This window comes from Artemia franciscana, chromosome 7 (assembly GCF_032884065.1).
Source record: "Artemia franciscana chromosome 7, ASM3288406v1, whole genome shotgun sequence".
NCBI classification, from domain to species: domain Eukaryota; kingdom Metazoa; phylum Arthropoda; class Branchiopoda; order Anostraca; family Artemiidae; genus Artemia; species Artemia franciscana.
In genome coordinates, this window is record NC_088869.1 from 38,396,757 (window position 1) to 38,409,021 (window position 12,265).

Genomic DNA, 12,265 nt, shown 5'->3' on the forward strand with positions numbered 1-12,265 from the left:
TGCGTCAGTATGTCAGATAGTATGCACCAATAGTTCCTTATTGTCATTTCAGCGTAAGCAACCCATGAACAGGGTTGCCACTCTTGGTGATTAATCATTATTTCAGTGATTTTTTTTATTGCCTAGTGATTTTTTCGGCTGGTGATTTTTAGTGATTTTACTTCTAAAACTAGTGATTTTTTCCTTAATCTAGTGATTTTTTAGGATATAGGGTGTGAAACATAAATTCAAGCGAATAAATCATCCAGGAAGCTGATTATTGAAAGCACAAGGACTCTGCATCTTGGAGAAACAATAAACCAAAAGCCCAAATCTACATTGTTAAATTGCAAGATAAAGAAGTTCGGCAAACTCTAAACATGGAGCTAACGAACCGTTTTGATGCTCTAAACTTGAATGAGGAGGAAAACCACGACCCTCAGCAAAGATGGGAAACCTTAAAAATAGTGACGAGAGAAACCATCAATGACATGCCAGGCTGAACAAAAAGGGAAATAACACCATTGTATTACTACCAGAACACTGTCAATAGTCAGAGAGCGAAGAAAAAGATGACTGGCTCTAAAGATATCAGGAAAAAATTTGGCAGACAGGTCAAGCACTCTGCTCATGTAGACCACCATGGAATGTAGGAAGAGACTGTTTTGTCATTATAAAAATCAGCACGCGCTCATGACGTCCGCAACCTCTACCAGACTCCCAACCAATCAACTGGTAAGAAAGCTGCTGTGGATGAAGTTGTCAGGGACGGATCAGGAAAACTCATTAGCAGTCAAAAGGAGAGTTTGGCCAGACGGAAAGATCACTTCCAAACACTATCTAACCCATCCCAATCATCACCTCCTGGTGGACTCCCCCTAGCGTTCAAAGGGAACCTTATAATGTCGAGCTGGTCACCCATCAAAAGGAGAGTTACTCAAAGCAATTAGGGCCCTGAAGAACAACAAAACCCCAGACCAAGATGGTCTCCCTCTAAAAATGTATAAACAGTACCCCGAGATCACTGCAGAACAGCTCTATGGTTTGCTTGAAAAAATATAGAGGACCAACAATCTCCCAAAGGACTGGAAGACATCAGCAGTTCTCCCTATCTACAAGAAAGCTTATAAAACTGAGTGCAAAAATTACCGAGGAATAAGTCTAATTGACACTGCAGTAAAATTTTGAGGCTATTCTTCAAAAAGCCAAGGGAGAAAATAAACCGTAAAAACCAAGCGGATTTCCGTCCTGGGAGAGGCTGTGATTCTATCACTTTTAATTAAGATTCTATCACTTTTAAGGGGTGTTTCCCTCTTTTTTCAAAAATAAGGCAAATTTTTTCAGGCTTGTAACTTTTGACGGGTGGGACTAAACTTGATGAAACTTAAATATTTAAATTCAGTATAGAAATTTGATTCTCCTAATATATCTATTGGAATCAAAATTCTATTTTTTAGAGTTTCGGTTACTGTTGACCTGGGTCGCTCCTTACTTATAGTTTATTACCACGAACTGTCTGATAAGGCGAACGTCAGCAAAACAGCTTCGTAATTCACTGCAGAAGTGCTTTCAAAGAAAAGCATAGGAATATAGGTTACGTGCGTATTATTTCGAGTTGGGAAAAAGAAAATTTATCTCGTAAGATAAATGCCTTACGGTGTTACTGATACAACATTAAATCTGTAGTATATTACATAAAAAAAAACTAGTTTTTTTAACTGAAAGTAAGGAGCGACATTAAAACTTAAAACGAACAGAAATTACTCCGTATATGAAAGGGGTTTTTCCTTTTCAACGCCCCGCTCTTTATGCTAAAGTTTTTAACTGTTTTAAAATGTAGAGTTAAGAGAAAGAGTCAAACTTTAGCGTAAAGAGCGGGGCGTTGAAAAGGAAAAACCCATTTCATATACGGAGTAATTTCTGTTCGTTTTAGTTTTAATGTTGCTCCTTACTTTCAGTTAAAAAAACAAGTTTTTTTTATGTAATTTCTGAACGTTTTTGAATTAATGCATGTTTGATTTTGGCTCTCCACAAATAAATTATTAAAATGAAATTTGCATATCAATTCCTTTTTTGGCTAAATGGCTTTCTCTTAGTTTTGATCAGACGATTTTGAGAAATAAGGGATGGGGAAGGAGGCCTAGTTGCCATGCAATTTTTTTCGGTTATATAAAAAGGCAACTATAAATTTTAATTTTTAACGAATTTTTTTATTAGTAAAAAATATACGTAACTTAAAAATTAACTTACGTAACGCACTTTAAAATTCTTTAATTTCTATTATGTATATGAGGGGGTTTGTACCCTCGTTAATACCTCGTTCTTTAGACTAAATCGTAAGTTTTGTCCCAATTCTTTAAGAATGACCCCTAAATCAGAAAGGCCGTAGAATAAATAATTGAAATTACTAAAAATTCTATAGCATAAAGAGCGAGGTATTTATCTCCTCCTAAATACTTCACTCTTTATGCTAAAGTATTTTTAGAACCCCTCATATGCGTAATAATCTTTGTTCGTTTTAAGTTTCAATGCTACTCTTTACTTTCAATTGAAAAAAACTTTTCCATGTTTATTTTTTCATTGTTTTTTTTTTTTTTTTATAGCAATTTTAGAAAATTCTGCGTCCTTTTCATTGAATTTCTGTTCCCTCATGACATATTTCTCCAAGGAAAGATCTTCCCACATAGCCCCCTCCCCTCAACCCCACCCCCAAAACCAAAAAAAAATCCCCTGAAAACAACTGTACACTTGCCAATAACCATTATTATATGTAAACACTGGTCGAAGTTTGTAACTTGCAGCCACTCCCCCAGGGACTGTGGGGGAGTAAGTCATTCCCAAAGACATAGTTATTATAGTTTTTGACTATGCGGAACAAAATGGCTATCTCAAAACTTTGATCTGTTGACTTTGGAGAAAAAATGAGCGTGGGAGGGGGCGTAGGTGCCCTCCAATTTTTTTGGTCACTTAAAAAGGGCATTATAACTTTTTATTTCCGTTAGAATGAGCCCTCTTGCGACATTCTAGGACCACTTGGTCGATACGATGACCCCTGGAAAAAAACAAAAAACAAACCAACAAACAAATAAACACGCAACCGTGATTTGTCTTCTGGCAAAAAATACGAGATTCCACATTTTTGTAGATAGGAGCTTGAAATTTTTGCTATAGGGTTCTCTGATACGCCGAATGCGATGGTGTGATTCTGTGACTTTTAGGGGGTGTTTCCCCCTATTTTCTAAAATAAGGCACATTTTTTCAGGCTCGTAACTTTTGATGACAAAGACTAAATTTGATGAAACTTATATATTTAAAATCAGCATGAAAATCTGATTCTTTTGGTGTATATTTTAGCATCAAAATTCCGTTTTTTAGTTTCGTTTACTATTGAGCCGGGTCGCTCCTTACTACAGTTCGTTACCACGAACTGTTTGATACTTTGACCGGTAGCACTATATATTACTTTGACCGGTAGCACTTTTGAAGGTTGTCTATAAAAGTGGAGGAAAGCTCAGTCATTGCTCTTCGAAGAAATCAAACTTACTGATTTAATAGGAGCTTCGCCAAAATATCAACTATGAACAGGTTTTATCAGTCGCAAAAGAAGATCATGAAGTGGTTAAACATAGGAATTCGGTCATTCAAGCCACAGGAACGTTTTGTCAGAGTTGGCAGTTCTATTTATTTGACTATTACAAAAATAATTCCATGTAAGCACGCATCTCACTTTGAGGGCTCGAGTTGGTTTTGAGACATAGCAAAAGTCAGACGTATCGTACAAGTGTTTCGGTTGGTGAAAATTAAAATTACACTTGTTTTGTTGTTAGTGCAATCAACACTTGAAAACAATGAGATTTATATTTACAGTTTAACTGGAAATAAGACTCTATGGTGCCTATAACTGCCTAGTTTACGGTCAGTTTTGACCTACCTGCGAAACAGATCACGGAAACGTTTTTTTATTAAGAGCATTAATTCAGCGAAAGATTCAAAAAATTAAACAAAATCAAGTCTGTTTTTTTTTTTACAGAGTCAGTTAAAAAAGAAAATAAGTTGTTTCAAAAAGAGAATAAGAACCGACATTAAAACTTGGAATGAATAGAAGTTATTTTGTATTATTGAACATCCCGCTCTATACCTATAGTCGGATTTCTTCTCCTGAGATAAACTGCTCAAACACGAAGGAAGTTGAATTAGAATAAGAAGTATGTTTAAAGCACTTTAAAACGTAACGAGCCTAGGGGTTGGGGGGGGGAGGCAATCTCCTGATATGTGCAAAATTTCTGTTCGTTTTAAGTTTTAACTACGCTCTTTCCTTTTATTTTAGAAGACTCATCGTTTTTATATAACACGTGTACAAAAATATCTTGGATAAACCAAATCGTGATATTTTCCAGTATCTGTAGAGCTCTAAAACATATCACTTCACTGAGAGCTGAGCTTGCTTGAGTTATTTAAAGGATCATAATCGTAAACTAAAAGGTATCAATATCAAGGTTGATTGAAGACTATCGTATGAGAATTCTGGAAAATTCCCCTGTATAAATTTCTCCTGAAAAATTCACCCCAGAAGCTTCTTTCGCCATGGAAAATTATCCCTGTAGAAAATACAATAAGTCAGTTTATTTAAAGTAGTTTCGTTGATATATCTTGGGTAATGTGTGAAGCAATAGACTGTTTATTTTAAGTTTCAACTTCGCTATTTACTTCCGCAAGAAAAGCTTTCTTAAAAATTATTTCTATTGTAAAAAATATTATAAACAATTAACGATTGAGGCCCTTTTCCCAGGGGCTGTGCTGGTCGTGCCATCCCTGTAAGCATATTTACTGGACCTTTTGACCATTTTGAACAAAACAACTATTTCTAAATTTTGATCGAATGTCTTGAGGTGTTCCGGGAGGGTACAAAAGGGCACGCACGGGAGGCGACTTATTGCCCTCATATTACTTCAAGCCCTGTAATGGCATTAGAGCTGCCAGTTTCAGATCCGATGATTTCCAGCGAAAGTTTTTACGACAACCCTTCCATATAAAGGGGCTTGGGGAAAATATCGCATTGAGGGCACAAGCCTCTATGATTAGAGAGCGGAACTGTGCTGCTCTGATATGAGGAAAAAATGGAAAATATATGTTTCAATGTCTTTATTTTTAACAAGGTTGACTTTTAGAGCCGATTTGTTTCAAGAGTCACGAATATTTACTCGATACTTTTTTTTTAATCCAGATTCTCGATTTCAATTCATCACTTCATTGCTAGTTAAAATGCAAGAAGAAAGCTATGAACATGCTAAATTCTCAAAACCCATATAAGACTTTTAAAAATCCCTAGAAATTTTTACGTCCCTAACTGAAAAAGTTCATCCCCAAAAGACTTCACAGTTTTCATTCTAGAGGAAAACTCATAAGTGGAAACAAAGACACCAACGATGGTATGGGATTTATCTAAGTTAAACAAACAAAATGCGGAAGTTTCTACCCTTAGGTGAAAGTTTTAAACTTCTTACTGGCTGTGACGTAAGTATAAGGAAATTTGATGAAAGCGGTACAAGAGTGCTGTATCCGGATATGTCCTTGCCTTTCTCACCGGAGGGGTAACGGGTTTCCTAAGACTTGAAAACAAATCAAGATCCATAATTTGATCAGTAAAGTTTTGGATATAAAGATGGCTTCAGTTATCAAGTATTTGGTAAGCCCTATTTGTATTGCCGATTATAAAACATTAATTTGTTGGTAAAAGTCTAGTTGGGTAAATTTGTAAGATTGATTCACTGGCCTTCACACAGCTAAATTACTCTCTATGGAACCAGAAGAAGTTCGTTTGAAGACAAGAAAGGATATATCAGGCCGTTGTTTGGTCTGTCTTACTATACAGCTGTGAGACGTGGGCTCTGAAAGCATCCTACATTCAAGTCCCTAACGTATTCGACCACTCATGTCTAACTCCTATGAAGAATCATTGGCGTTAAACCTCGTGATCGAGTCAGCAATGATGAACTCCACAAAATCTGCCATAAAAGTTTTGATTTGGGCACTATAATTAAACAAAGAAGATTCTGATGGTTCGGCTGTAGATAGATAGATTTATTCTCAAGAAAGCGCATTTGGGACATAGTCACATACACAAAACAAGCAAAAAAAAAAAAATCTGAAAAGACACTAAAACTGATCACTTAAGAAAATTATCACGATACCTCATACCTAACCGGACGAACTTTCCAATATTATTAATATTTAAGTAGCACATACTTCTCAAAATTACCAAAATCCGATCTCCCCCCCCGACATTCCTACCAAATATTTCCAAGCACAACTTCTTCAACTCCCTAAATTCCCCTAAAAATTAATGCTGGCTGATCCATCTTTCCACACATAGGGCAACTGTAATGACCATCCCTTAATCTATTCCTCCCTAAATAGTTCCTATGTTCTTTAAGAGGCAGAAAATTCGCCCTTACATACATTACCTATTTCAAATCTTCCAGAGCCAATCCCATTTTTAGGTGAATTCCTTCACCCCAGTTCACCTTGCCCGTCGCACAAAGCCCGAGGGACGCCGAGGTGACCTCCTCAGCTTGCCAAACTTGAACTTTCTGAGACTCTATCTTACTAGGAACTAACCTAGATACAGTCCCTATCATCCCTCATATCCCCTTTCCCTCATTCCAGCCATTACCTAGCCTACACAGTCTAATATATTCTTCACCTGATTTGGCCACGAATCCTTCCTCCTATCTTGAAACATCACTAAAAACGCTTATTTAACTAGCCTATTATCTTGTATCGATGACATGTTTTCCCAATATTTCACCATACTAATTAACCTACTCTGTCTCACACACTTTATTCCTATATCCCCTCAGCGATGACCCATTAAACTTATTATTAAGACCTAACATACGCTTACAAAACCTATCTGCATTCTTTCTAAATTTACCTCCTTATCAAACCCCCAAAGCTCCGCCCCGTGATGCAAAGTCGATCTAACCTGGCATTAAAAATATACTTTAGCATTCCTACATCCCTAATTTCTTTAATATTACTTTTACTTAACCATCCTAGTAGTCTATTTTCCTTAGGTTCTACCATCTTAATATGTTTCATCAATTCCCATTTGACGATAGCCTACAACCTAAGTACTGAAATTCAGCCTCATGCTCTAATGTCATACCTTCATATGTAAATCATCCCTGATTTATCCCTCAGAATCTGTAAAAATCCCTGAGCAGAAAATTCACCTTTCTCTCCCCCCACCCGAAAAAGTATGCATACTTCCCAATAACAAATAATATGGGTAAACAAAAGGCAATTTAATCACAACTTAAAGATCTTCCCCCAGGGGTTGTTGAAGGGCCTATGCCTTCTCTCCAAAGGCATAGCTATTGGACCTTTCAACTATGCTGAACAGCATGGCTATTTCAAAGTTTTGATTGATCAACTCTGGCGAAAAAAGGGACGTGGGAGGGGGTTAGTTGTCCTCTAATCTTTTTGGTCACTCAAAAAGATACTAGAACTTTTAATCTCCATTCACCTGAGCCCTCTCCCTTTTTGACATCTAATTCTGTTAATTCGCTATCACTAACGTTCTAGTTGTGAAGGTAGTTTATTTAATTAACAGAATAGACGCAAATATAAAAAAAAACTGATGATTAAAGAAATCAGTGCATAAATAACATGTGATATTTACTTGAACACACAAATGTAATGGCTTCAAGAAAGATTTGACACAAGATTAAACCAGGTAAATTGCCTAATTTACTTTGGAGGCATAAACTCAGCAATTTGCTGAAACATATTTTCAGGTAATATCAACTATTTGCAAGCGATAAAACAAATCCATGGATAAAATAACAAAGGTTTTTTTTTAGTGAATAAATGGAAAATAAAAAAGTAGTAGTGGTAAATTAAAGAAAAAGTTCCTACTCAAGGTTTATTTCTGAAGTCCCAATCGTTACGTGCAATTTTCTGTTACTTTTTGGAACAAAATTATTAAATACTGAAAATTTACTATTGAATTTGTTGAAGCAATTAATTGGGTGTGGAATTAAAAAAAGGGGGGACCTTCCAATGTAAACACAAAAATGCATATTTTTATTATACTGAAGTTTACAGTTTACGGCGAAACCGTGACGCTCACTGAATCTGAAAACTTATTGTAATGGATACTTGTTCTTTTGAATGTCTGCACAAACTCATGTTTATTCAAAATTTGGGTTAGTATTGTCTCGCATAAAGAAAATTCAATTCAGATTATTTCTTTCAATCGGGTTAGCTTAACAAATCAATATGTGTCACATACGTACTTTTTAACTTTTAAAAGGTTAACCTTAAATTTAACCTTAAATAATATATAAGAGGACTTCCCTTACTCCTCCTCTTACCAAGCGTGTCGGCTTCGATAATTGGGGAAAATGTGGCCAAACATCAACTTTACCAAGTCAAAATACAGGCATCTATTCGATTCACGTTAAAAAAATGAACAGAAGAAGGAAAACAAAGCTTCAATTAAACCTTCCGGTGGTTTGGAAAAAATAAGCTAAATCAAGATTTCTATATCGTAAAAACACTGAACAATGAACTAGACGATCCTCAGGCATTTACAGCTTTGATAGTACAATTGGTGAGCACTTGTGCAGATTCGTTTTAAAGTATTGTGCTAAGTTTATTGGATATAGTAAATATTCTAAATTTGAAAGGGTATTACATTGAGCTAAGTTTAAAATTTGATATTTTTATAATTATTTTCCGCCCTAGTTGTATTAGTTTTTTATCTTGCTGAAAAAGCAAGTCTTCTTTTTAGTTTTAGCCTTGTTTTAGAAATCCTCTGAAAATGTTCAAAAATTGTGTGCTGAAAAGTTGTATTTTTTCTCAACTTCCCACCACCCATCTGCTGAGAAAATGCATCAGCAGCACTTAAAAGTTTTGCCATGTACAACTAGAATTTGTCACATGAGCTTAACCACGATGATTAGCATCATCATTGTTAAGGTAATGGAATTGAATGGAAATAAGAGCTATTTATATGAATATATTACTTCAAAGTCATGGAAATATTTAGATAAAAATCCAACCTAATGAATAATATGTAAATTAGCATTTGTGCACTTTGGGGTGAGGGTTATTTGACTCCACACTTGGTTTAGCCTAGGATTTTGATCTTGGATTGAATGTGATAACAATATCTTTGTCATCCAATCAATTTCTGATAGTTTTAACAACTTGGTTTTGCTTTAACCCTGCATGTAGTTTTTCCTCAACAGGACGGAAATTCTGCATAAATTATTCTAGTTCATCTGGATTTTTATTTTTAGGTTCTGGCCTGCTCCCTTCTTGTTTCATATCAAGCCCATGGGAAGTCCATTGGGCAGACAATAGCAGATGCACGTCAATCAGTGAATGAAGTAGCTTCGAAAGTTCCGTTGTACGTGTCGTCAGCTGCTGAAAGGGTGCCACAATACGCTGAAAGGGTCCCACAATATGTGGCAAAAGTACCACAGTATATGAACAGGGTACCTGGCTATATGGGACAACTGCCTCAATATGTATCCGGAGCTGTTTCTCAAATGCCAGGAATGTTTAACGGTGCCACAAGTAGATTCCCTGATATGTTCCAGAACACAATGAGGAATGCCGCCACTGAAGTTTCTTCTGCTGGAAATAAACTGCTTAAAGCTCTTGGTAAGTGTGCAATAATTGTTTTGTGACTTATAAAAGAAATTTATTGTAAATCCCTACATATCAAAACATTCATAGTAGCACGTACTGTATATATACATAAAATATACTAATCTTTGTATACTAGGTGTGACTTTGTTATAGAATAGTGTGAAAAATACACACACAAAAATTCAGATTATTTGGAAAGATTGGCAAGAAAAGATCTGAAGACAAAAGTAAAAGCTTTACAATGACTAGCTGATTTTGCTAAAATTAATTCGTAATATCAAAAAACGGAGGCTGGAAAATTTGATAATTCAATGTTGAAGTAAACTGGATGCGCTACAACTTTTCATTCCCCTTCCCCTAACTTTAGGCTGTGTGATTATTATTTTTTTTGGATTGTTGTAAAGTTAGAAATAATCGGTAAATTCAGAAGGGACGCGGGACAAGTCATTTTTTTCTGTTAATTTTTAAATACTATCAAATAGATGTTAATGCATTCGTAAACTAGATTTTAAATTTTGTATCGATGTATGGCTTTCCCGCAGAACAAAAGTGAACCAATCCCACTTTTTTTCCCATTAATCCCATTAGATTTTGGTTTGTTGCTGAATTATAAACAGGCTGGAAGTGATGGGGTGAGGCTGGAAGTGATGGCATAATCTCTGTGAGGGGTAACGCTGGAATAATTTTTTCAGAGATATATAGAAAATGAGTATTTTCACTTCGTGATGACAGTCTATCATCCATCCTAGGGCAGAAATAAGACAGATAGGCATGCAGTAAGGGTAATTCAAACAGCATCACTTCTGTGAGCCTGATAATTGTTTTTTTTTAACAATCAATCTCGCTTCTTATAATCAATTGATTTCACAATTGTTTACTGGTATCACAAGAAGATTTTAACCGTTATTTACCATTTAAATCTTTAGACACGTAGCTTCGGTGACCTACATCCTAAAAGCTGCTTTTCTAGACTGGGTGACTTTAATTTAAACCCTCTTATTAATGGATGTGCCAATTGAATCTTGGCGCCGCCCTAATGTCTAACGCCTATATTATTTTTTGCCAAAAGCTCTCGTAAATTTTGCATCAATGGTTTTGGTTCAATTTTAAAATACTAAATACATCTTAATATATCAAAAGTATTTACACCAATGACGCATAACTATTTTATTTCTGTTTTGTCACACCAGAAAGTTGTATGTCGAAATAGAAATGGTTCCTTCTGACAGGTTTTTTGTATAGGAATAGTGGGTTTGGCACCAGGGGATGCTAATATCAAGTCAGAACAGGGCTAATTGTAAGTCAACCTCAAATTTATTTATAACCATTACTTCAGCGTCTTAATTAGATGTATGCCATTGATATTACACAACAAACTCAATCTAAACTGATTTAGGCTACTACTGGTAGAAAATTCGTATACTAATCCGTAGGATTTATATCCGTAGTATTTTATGCTAATACGTACCATAAAATCTGCATGAAATAGCCATATGTGGTAAGATGAATCTGCCATTAAAACTAATGCGAAAAAAAATCGGCCAGGCCGTTCAAAATGGAAACACCAAGAGCAATATCTAGTTGTTTCTCAGCCATCACAGACAAGTCAGGCCCCAATTTATTCAACTTTGCGTCAAACTTTTAATTCAAAGATAAAAGATAAAAATGTAATAAACGCCCATAATTTGTTTTGATTTTCTGCGACCGTTTCATATTAAGCTAATAACTTGCTAGTAAGGAGTAGCTTTTTTGTATATTTTGATGAATAGCAGAAGAAATCTGTATAACATTAAAGAATAAAATAACTCAAGTATTTTCACCCATTAATTTTTTAGGCTTCAAGACTAAAATTGGTGCAGCTCCAGCTCAATCTTTGGTACAAGGACAACAGCATCAAATAATTATTCAATCACCAGGATATATAGGTAGTCCTACTTATACCGTTCCTATGATTCCAACCGACTACAAAATCAAAGATGGTGTTAAAACATTAAAATCTGAACGTCCCGTAGCTTCACCACTCGATACTCATGCAGCGGCACATGCAGTTCAATTTGGCACCAGTGCATCGTCCAGCTTCGACTCCTACGGCCCTTTATACCACAATAGACACCCTTCTGAAAACGAAATTTAGAAGGCTTTTAAAGTGTCTTTTATTTATTAAATATTTATTAATAAATATGTTTTTAGTTATTTGATAGTATTTAAGTTAGTAGAATCGTGCGGCATCGCTAAACCAAGTAAATCGAGAGTAATTTGAAAAGTTATTTGATAATATTTAAGGCCGTGATTAAGTGAACTTGAAAACATCGAGATTCAAAATTGAAGTTTGGGTAGCCTTCTGTCTCTCAATTCTCTAGAGACTGTTGATTGTCAAAAACCCTTCCAATAGCACTTTTTCATTGGCGGAAATAGCAGGTTAATTATACCACCTTGTTAATTTGGTCTCTAGGGTGATCTGAAACGATTCTTTCTGGCAAAAAACTTGTAAAAAATTCAGGTAGCTGAAAATATTCTACGGGACTGTTCGAAAACAGGAAAATATATCGAGAAATGGTTGCAATCATCTTACAGGTTATTGTCTTCTGCTCATGATAGTACCGATTTTGTTCTAAAAGCGATA

At 35.5% G+C, this 12,265-nt stretch overlaps 1 protein-coding gene across 1 annotated transcript; it reads left to right on the top strand.

Annotated features, from left to right (window-relative positions):
* Window positions 1–5,563: 5,563 nt before the first annotated feature.
* LOC136029249 (uncharacterized) lies at window positions 5,564–11,835 on the top strand. The gene is made up of 3 exons (XM_065707480.1): window positions 5,564–5,665; window positions 9,288–9,654; window positions 11,478–11,835. Exons 1-3 carry the CDS (start codon window positions 5,642–5,644, stop codon window positions 11,774–11,776), a joined length of 690 nt encoding a protein of 229 aa, XP_065563552.1. The 5' UTR covers window positions 5,564–5,641; the 3' UTR covers window positions 11,777–11,835.
* Window positions 11,836–12,265: the final 430 nt, after the last annotated feature.

Bases quoted from the DNA above. Each gene is read 5' to 3' on its own strand.
- LOC136029249 (XM_065707480.1), top strand. From the start codon at position 5,642: ATGGCTTCAGTTATCAAGTATTTG. The intron at 5,666-9,287 runs GTAAGCCCTATT...TTTTATTTTTAG, and splicing joins CTTCAGTTATCAAGTATTTG to GTTCTGGCCTGCTCCCTTCT. The intron at 9,655-11,477 runs GTAAGTGTGCAA...TTAATTTTTTAG, and splicing joins TAAACTGCTTAAAGCTCTTG to GCTTCAAGACTAAAATTGGT.